The 8,790-nt window shown below is 44.8% G+C and overlaps 1 protein-coding gene across 1 annotated transcript; it reads right to left on the bottom strand.

Moving 5' to 3' along the window:
- Positions 1-775: 775 nt before the first annotated feature.
- On the bottom strand, positions 776-7,631 carry gprin3b (GPRIN family member 3b). Its single transcript, XM_063219880.1, has 3 exons — positions 7,452-7,631; positions 1,910-4,208; positions 776-1,876 (listed from the first exon to the last, which is right to left on the bottom strand). The coding sequence occupies exons 2-3, from the start codon at positions 4,125-4,127 to the stop codon at positions 1,485-1,487; spliced, it is 2,610 nt and encodes an 869-aa protein (XP_063075950.1). The 5' UTR covers positions 4,128-4,208; positions 7,452-7,631; the 3' UTR covers positions 776-1,484.
- Positions 7,632-8,790: the final 1,159 nt, after the last annotated feature.

The raw sequence follows: 8,790 nt of genomic DNA, 5'->3' as shown, positions 1-8,790 counted from the left end.
GACAAATGCTGTTGGAGAGGGCCAAAGAGTCAGAAGAGAAGAGAGCAGAGCGGGCAAGAAAATTAGACTGAAATTGGTGCAGGCAGATCCTGCTAAATCCAATACATCTATTCCAGGGTTAAGGCATGACAAGACAAATAGCTGTTGGATTTTTTCGAAGCTCACATCACTAGAAGTACTTTTGCCCGTGGCAGAGTGTGCAAGGCTTTGCTCAACTGGACACACAAATATACGGTAATGGCACACACACGCACGCAAGCACACAGACACATACACGCATGCACATGTGCACACTCACACACACATGCACGCACACACACACACACACACACACACACACACACACACACACACACACACACACACACAATTAATAAACAGCCATTAAAAACAACAGCAACACCTCTGCCTTCACCTATGACCAACTTATTCTCAGAAAAGAGACACCTTCAACATAAACACTTCTATCCAAGAAATCTAAAATAAATAATGTAACACATCATATAATTTAAAAACCATACACCACAATAAGAACATTTCACCTGGCTCTTTTCCATGCTGGACATCATCTACGTATAGGACAATATTAAGCATATTGCTCAAAAAAAAATAGAATGGCAGCAACAATACTGCACAAAGTCACAATTAGCCTACATTTCCTTTATCATGAGCCCCCCTGCATGTGCCTTAGGTTAGCTGATGGAGACAGAGGTAGACAATAAGTGGGTAGTTGAGTTCAGCTTAGTATTTTAATACAAACCCAAAAGAGCAGACATTTAAACAGCATCTAAATGCACACAGTTAACAACAAATATGGCAACAAGCACGACAGGCTAACATGTTCCTTATCAAGACAATGTAATAAATCATCCCAAAGAAATTCAATTAAAAAAAATCTAAACCAACTTATCAATTTGTTATAAATAAATGGGCTCAACAGACCCTATGGTACGTAAAACAAACGGATACCAAATGCACCGACTCCACCAAGAGGTCAAGGTGTTATTGTTTTTGTAGAAAGAATATGCAAACAGCAACACATGTATGCCTGTAAATCAGTGCAATGCATAATAATGACCCCTTTTGATATGAGGTACTAAGTCTGTCATTAGAACTAATACACATGCATTTTTTACTAATTATTGTTATTAATAGGACGTATTATTGCCATTGTCATTCTAAATACTGATATAGCTTTATATAGCCTTCTTTATAACATCTTATCTATATCTAAAAATAGTATTTATATCAATTTATGTTCCTCTGATGTACCAAGTCATTCACATTCTTTCCGTCTCTCCCTGCAAGTACAGAAGTGGTGCTGAACTACACTGATCACTTGGCAAGTACGGATGGGAGGAGGCCCTAGTCATGCTTTCAGCTGGGGCGAAACAGGGGCAGAACAACATGGCTGATCAAGCTGCCCACCGTTTGTGGTCGTTGTTTGCGCCAGGTACCCATACAGTAAAATCCTTGCCTTCGCCTCAGTCCAGCACAGAAGACGGTGGAGGTCGCACGCAGCAGTTGGGCCGCCGCACATTCTGAAACATGGACCTGAAGACATTGGCCTGCCTCCTCTTGCCTTTCTTTTTCCTACCTGCCGGGGACTCCGGCGAAGAGACCGACTTTCGGATGCTAGTCTGGGCGACAATCTTCTTCTCGTGCTCCTTGATTTTGCATTGCAGGTGGCTCTGGATGGCGAAGCCGAGCGACTCGGGGTCCAGCGAGGCGCCGTACACCTCCCACGTCATGCCCTGCTCGTCCCACACCACGTCATGGACCGACTTGGACAACTTGTCCTCCGCCTCACGGTCCGGCTCAAGTTTTGGCTCGGATGGGGTCTTCTTCTTCCCGGCGGCTGTGGTGGTGGTGGTGGCGGCAGTCGCGGTGGTGGTGGTGACGGCTGAGCCTCTTTTCTGTTCCTTCACTATTGTGGAAGTGGTGCTGGCTACAGACACAGACATGGCGGCAGCAGCAGCAGATTCCTTGCGTCCTGCCTTGGCTGCGCTTGCTGCTGGTGGCGGTACTGACACTGACACTGACACTGATGGTGGCTTGTCAGTGGGGGGCTTGGCACACTGTGCTGCTGGCACCGACTCTGTTGCAGACATGGCAAGATGCACCTCCTTGGCTGCTGCTGGCTTCTTCTTCTCACAGAGAGCCTTCTGCTGCTCAGCGAGGCCCTTGCTCTGCTCTGTTGCGGTAGGGCCGGCCACAGTCGGATGGCAGCCAGCCTGCGTGGTATTCTGGGTGCAAGGCTCAATGTTTATCTGATAAACAGGCTGAAGGGGTACAAGGGGGACTGTTTGGGAATTGCAGGACGGGGGCCCGGCCCCGGACTCCTTTGGTTTGGCCCCTAGCCTGGACTCACGCTGCTGCTGGGGGGCAGAGTCTGTATGGACAACCCCCCCTGACTGTGGAGCTTGAGTGGAGGAGGAGGAGATGGGAGCCGGGGCTGTGGCGGATGCCAAATGCGTTTCAGTGGAGAGCAGCGTATGTTTGCCAGTGGCCTCCACCTGGTACACCATGGTTAGTTTCTCTGCCTCCTCCGCCTGGGGCCCCATGGGTATCCTGGGAGGCTGGGAGGGGTGAGAAAAGAGGCCGGGACTGGTGGACACACTCTGGTGGCGGACGTTGGCTACAGCTTGGACCTCCACATCCTGCCGGTGCTTGGTTGGAGCGGGGCTTGCGTCAGGTGTGGCGGTCATTGTGGAGGCCTCCCGGTACAGTTTGCCATCCGCTTTTCCTCCCTGCGTTTGGATGGCTTCGTCTGTGACCCCCGCATGACTGTGGGATTGAGTCGATCGGCACTGAGGAGAGGCTGTGTTTGCGAGCGATTCAGTACCCAGTGTGGGGCTCTTGGCATGGTCAGGACAGGTCACCTGTGAACTGTTTTGGGGTGGTGAATCCTTTATTGGAACAAATACATTGCTCTCTGTTTTGAGAGGTGCATCTTTTGCCTTCTCAGGTATTGCAGTCTTGGTTGTCGCTGGCGTCTCCTGTGTCTTGTGTGTTGGTGGTTCATCTGCTTTCACTGGGCCTGTTTGGGTGCACGAGCTGTTGTTGGGCTGCTGTGTCATCTCTGAGGCATTTGTCTTTGTTTTTTCCTGAAGAGGAGCGGACTGCCCGACACAAGTAAGGGCAGTGCTTGGAAGCGCTGGTGTGAAACTTGAGCAATCCTTGGAGGACACCGATTGGAGAAGGGGGGATTTTTTTGCACCAGCACTTCCCATGTCGTCGTCTGGGGCACGTTTCATCTCAGCGGCTGAAGGGCTCTTGCAATCACCTGTCGGAGCCGGTATCTGATGCAGAGCGGCCTCTTTGGCAGCAGCCTTGCTCCCCGACTCTCTGGAGGTGGATGATCTGCGGTTTGGCTCTCGAGCTTCGGCACGCTCCCCTTCCCCCACTCTGGCTGCCAAGCCTTTGTCTCGGCAGTCATTTGTCTGCATGTCACCCTTTGATGATGCAAACGGCGTGAATGCTGATGACAGGTTGGCACTTTTGCTATCCGCAATGGTGGAGGGAGCTAACGAGGATGGTGCCACAGCAGAGGAGGGGAGGAGGGAAGAGGAGGCAGGGACTCTTGGGTTATTGTTGCTACCCATGCAGCCCTCTGGCTTAGAATCACTGCTACGCTTCTGGCTGGCACTTTTGCTATCAGCAACAGTGGAGGGAGTTAACGAGGATGGTGGGGCTGCAGACGAGGGGAGGGAAGAGGAGGCAGGGACTGTTGTTGGGTTGGTGTTGCTAGTAGCCATGCAGCCCTCTGGCTTAGAATCGCTGCTACTGCGCTTCTGGCTTGTGCCAGTGTCCATTTGCTGGCCATCAGATCGCCTGCGTTTGCCATTGGCCTTGGCCATAGGACTAGCTGTCGTGGTGGTGGCACTGGGAGCTTCACTTGGGGCTGGGCTGCAGGGACTGGTGGCTTTGCTAGGGTTATTTACAACCTCCGCAGGCTGGCTGGCTTTGGGCTCCAACGCAGTGACGGGGCAGGCGTTGGTAATGTTGAGATTATGGTCTGGCTGCTCCCAGTTGGCATTGGGTTCGCTGTTCCCTAGAGCATCCATGGTGGGATGCTGGGGGACCAATTGGACAGTAACAGTCCTTTTGGAGTTTGGGATGTCCATTGTTCAAATGTTTTTTTTTTCCAATAATTTGCTGCAAATTTCCAAAATGAAGCAGTCCCACCACTGAATCCCAAACAATTCCTACAGAGAAGATATAAAAAGAAAAATATTACATAATGCAGTAGTCCAATTGTTTTCTTTTTATCAGATACATACCAAACATGTAAAAAATGTAAAAGATGCATCACACACCAATCATGTGTGGTTGCTAACACACCTATCATGTATCATACCTATACAGTGTTGCATGCAGTGTTGCATCTATTAGTCAAAATGGGTGGGGGATAGCTGTTATCATAGACATGTAATCATGCAGCCTGATGGATCATGATAGTAAAGGCCGGAATTTTTCATGATATGAAAACCCCAAAACTCCCAAAATAACATGTACAATGTTTGCAAAGCAACTTAACAAAAGCCACCGCAAAGCAAAGAGATGCAGTGGTTCTCAACCTTTTTTGAACAAACGCCCCTTTGGCCTCGTCACAAGCCTCCCAATGCCCCTTGACCTCATCATAAGCCTTATAACGGCCCCTTTAGTATTAAAAAAATACATGGACTAATTCCCCCAAATGGCAACTAAGTATCACCCCCTCTCAGCTGTATCCTTCTCAACACCCCCCTAGAGCTCCCAAACGCCCCCTGGGGGGCTGCACTGCCCCCGTTGAGAAACACTAAGATAGGGACCATACTCCACAGGACTCACATGCTGATTATACTGTAGACGTCTATCCTGCTGTTTACTAGCCAGGCTGCCTCCACTCTGCTCAATTCCATTTCGCTTTGACAACTAGTGAAACAATTAATGATACATCATGCTGGCAGATTACAGCAGAACTGAAAACATTGTTCTTCTTTGAAGTATTGCAGTACCCTTGCATTATTTTAAACAATGGATAAAAAAAATCTAGGCTACGTCGTTCGCCATGTACAAAGATTATTGATCAGCTATTGCTTTGTTTTTCTCTGCTTTCCCAGCTTGAGAGCAAATCCCCCTTGCTGCAAAAACACAACTATTTCAGAAGGGGTGAGTAAGGGTTACTTCCTGTTTTAAGAGCAGTTCCCTCTGCAACCTTGTTAGTCATAACCATCACTAGGAAAATAAAGCACATGCGACACCTAAATCAACGATTGTGTCCACATAACCTCTATCAACATAATTACGTACATTCGACATGGGCTGTAGTAACATCTTGATAGGCTCTGTCCTGAAACATAATCTGATTAAGATTTGTTTTAAGACATAAAACATTGACACTTTTAAAGTTTTAATGTGATGTTACAACATTTAAGGTGAGGGAACATTTCCTATCCTTTATATCCTTTTAATTGAAAGTGAAAGCCACTCATTTCTTGTCCTCTTGTCTTTCTTCGAAGCAAAGCTTTTGCTTCATTTAAACCATTGATAAACCTAATGCTAAATATTTATAACAGTTCATCCTTATTTGATAATAGCTTCAAAATATTCAGCAGTGCACAACTATTTAATTATCTATATTATTTTCAATATGTTTTTCATGAACATTGTAAACATGTAACTATCAATACTCATTGTGCCAGAATGTGGAATGATTATTTTAGCCTTCCTATAAATTAGGTCATATCAACTAAAAAATGCACCTTCCCAAATTGTTTTCCAAGATTTATCAATCAAAACAGCATATTTATGTATTTTGGATCATGGATTCTGGGTTATGCAGTATTCTCTTCTCCGCCTGTATGCCATCAACAACAATAAATACAAGATTTTGAAACATTTGAAGCCTTCGGGTCTAATATGTAATTACATGATCTGACGCTCACATCTTGTTATCTGCCCCTCATTTTTTACTTACAGGAATAAAGAGCAAGACAAACATGCTCACTCCACAATGAGCTATCAAGAACGCACACACCAGAATAAGTCTCTTTTTGTGTCCACAGTGTGAATACTTCCTACAATAGCAGACATTCATTATCACATTGAATTACTTTTAATGGGAACATCTGTGATCATACGATACAGGAAAGGACAACTGTTGCAAGCTGGAGGGCAACCTGAATGGGAACCATGTGAGTGAGAGAAGCCGTCACTATAGTATGACTCATGCCCACAAATCATTATAGATGTGTTACTATCAAGTGCACACAACTGCCCTCCCACTTCAGGCTGTCTCAGGTACTACTACAAACAGAGTGTTGGTGTCAAAGACTTACTAGGCCTATATACTTAGGCCTTTACATTCCTTTCGGAACTTAGGCCATTGATGAATCAACAGTTTCCACCCTGGTCTGTCTTGGGCCATTTTCTTGGGGCCATGTCAAAGACTAGCCCTGCCCCAACATAATCTGTTGGTCAAAATCTGAGAGTTCCTGTTTATTCTATTCATTTCATTTCACCCTGATAGAAAGCTGTAGAAAGTTATGAGATCATATGCTTACTCCTTGTCTGTTGAAATGCTGAGGCCCTTGCCATCTATGAGGCCTTATAGATAGAATGAGGCCAAATGTATATAATAATATATATATATACTAACTCATAATAATAATAAAATAATAATAATAATAATAATAATAATAATAATAATAATAATAACCTCCTTGAAACCATTTAGGCTACATCTTTATGCTGTGGATAGTCTGTAGCACAATACATAGCTTACTGCTGTAATCATTGCACATGTGCTTTAAGAGTGTGTGGTCCTTCCAATTTCTGCAGTAGAGACAGACAATCATACATCACTATCTGCTGTTCTATTATTGATAACGAAAATATACACAGCCTAGGTGAGCCATTATTACCTGTCAGTTGGTGTGAAGTCGACATATGGAGGTAAAATGGCCATGTGTGCAGTCCAGTAGGTGGAGACGTTACTATACTAAATATACTGATTGGAAAATGGCCAGGGCAACATCATCTCCAAAATTGCACCAAATACATTCAAAACAACGTGGCTACGTGAAGACCAAATCCTACAATTATCAATCAGTGGCTTCACAACAAAAAAGTATGAAGGCTAAAATAAGGACCTGATGTGGGAATGGGATGATGTGAATGGTTATTTTCTATATTTAAAGACCTATTTAGATTACATTTCACTGATATTCCCTGTGATCACATTCGTCTCTCAGCGGTCAATAGGCTGAAACGCAAACTGTCACTGTCATCAAATGTGCCATACGTTATACCAAAGCCAGAACTTATGATATTTCACAGCTAATATAATACTTCGTTATATGAATTACAGGACATGTCAATGTATTTGACCTTGCGGACAAATGCTGATCTAACGTGAGCATTTTACAGGCATTCCATTTCTCAGCGTTAAAGCGTAAAAAGCTTACCTGGTGCGTCTTTGTCTTCGTCTCATATCATTTTAGTTTTTATTAGTCCACTGCGTTATTTACATGCCGCGCATCTCCACCAGGGCACTCAACTGAATATCAATGAAAGAATTTCAGGCTAACGTCAGGGACATAAAAACCACGCCTTCAGAGCAAACCAGAATTGGTGTCTTATCAGAAGGGGGAGATAATAATTAGGTCAAACGCGGACCGTTATTTTTCTTTAAGGCAGTCTGTAAGACATTGCATCCCGGTGCCTTTCTCAGAGAGGCTGAACTCGAACATGCCCTGTGGGATTCTCAAATAAGTAGCCTTATCCAATGTGATCATATCAAACTCGGTCCTCGCCTTGAAAAAGCAAGTGCGCTGGCAATCTCTCCCTCACCCCTGCGCTCGCTCAGTCTCTCGGGTGCAAGCACTGCATTGCCATTGCAACCCAGTGTCAAAACAGCTGAATGGTTATCCTTTAGATTGTCCATGGTTTTCTCGGGAAACGAGCGGAGCGATTTTTAATTATGTATACATAACCAGCCATAGTCGTAGAAGAAGGTAAATATAAACATTCAGTGTTGGCAATTCGACTGGTACCGCAGTGCTGGAAGGAGCAAAATCGGGCTTTAATGGTGACGAAGTACAATGTAGACCGTCACCTATGCATTTAAGAATTCAAGTCGCATGCGCTTTTCGCCATAGGCATATAGCCTACACAAATAATTTGTGTAAGGAGAGTTGCTAATTCTTTGGGTTCCTCTCGGTATTCCATTTGTGCCTGGGTAACCCTCAGATAGATAGTTGTGTTTAAACCCTTATGGGTAATTAATCGCAATTGTGATTTCATGTAGACCTAATTGGGAAGACCAACCGACCATAGGTTCATTAAAATCCGTCTAACACAGGTGCAGTCTCATCCCAAGAACATGACCTCTACCCTTGGATACTCAGGGGGAATGAAATGATTATTGTGGAGTGCATGTTTTTGCGCAGGACATTGTTCATTGTTAAGCCTAGGCTACTACTCTGGATTATAAAACGATATAGGCCCTAACTCCCTTTCACAATATCTGACATAGACTGGTTAATTAGGCTAGCTCACTTACTGTTCCATACCTCAACCAACATGGGAGCACACATTATCGTTGCATAGCCTACAAATCCCGAGTCTGTTTCATCCTCTATTTGAAAGCATAGTTGCTGTGTGGAAAATAAATGTAGCAAATATGAATCGCATAGTATAATATAATGCTAGCATTTTAGGCATACTTTCTGATAGCCTACAGAAGGATTTGACCATGTAGGTCAGTGATATGACCGTCTTTAGACTGTGCGTAATAGAACTAGT

This window comes from Engraulis encrasicolus, chromosome 16 (assembly GCF_034702125.1).
Source record: "Engraulis encrasicolus isolate BLACKSEA-1 chromosome 16, IST_EnEncr_1.0, whole genome shotgun sequence".
In the NCBI taxonomy this organism is placed as follows: Eukaryota; Metazoa; Chordata; class Actinopteri; order Clupeiformes; family Engraulidae; genus Engraulis; species Engraulis encrasicolus.
Note: the sequence above shows the minus strand (reverse complement) of the source record. Positions and strands in the feature narration are given on the sequence as shown.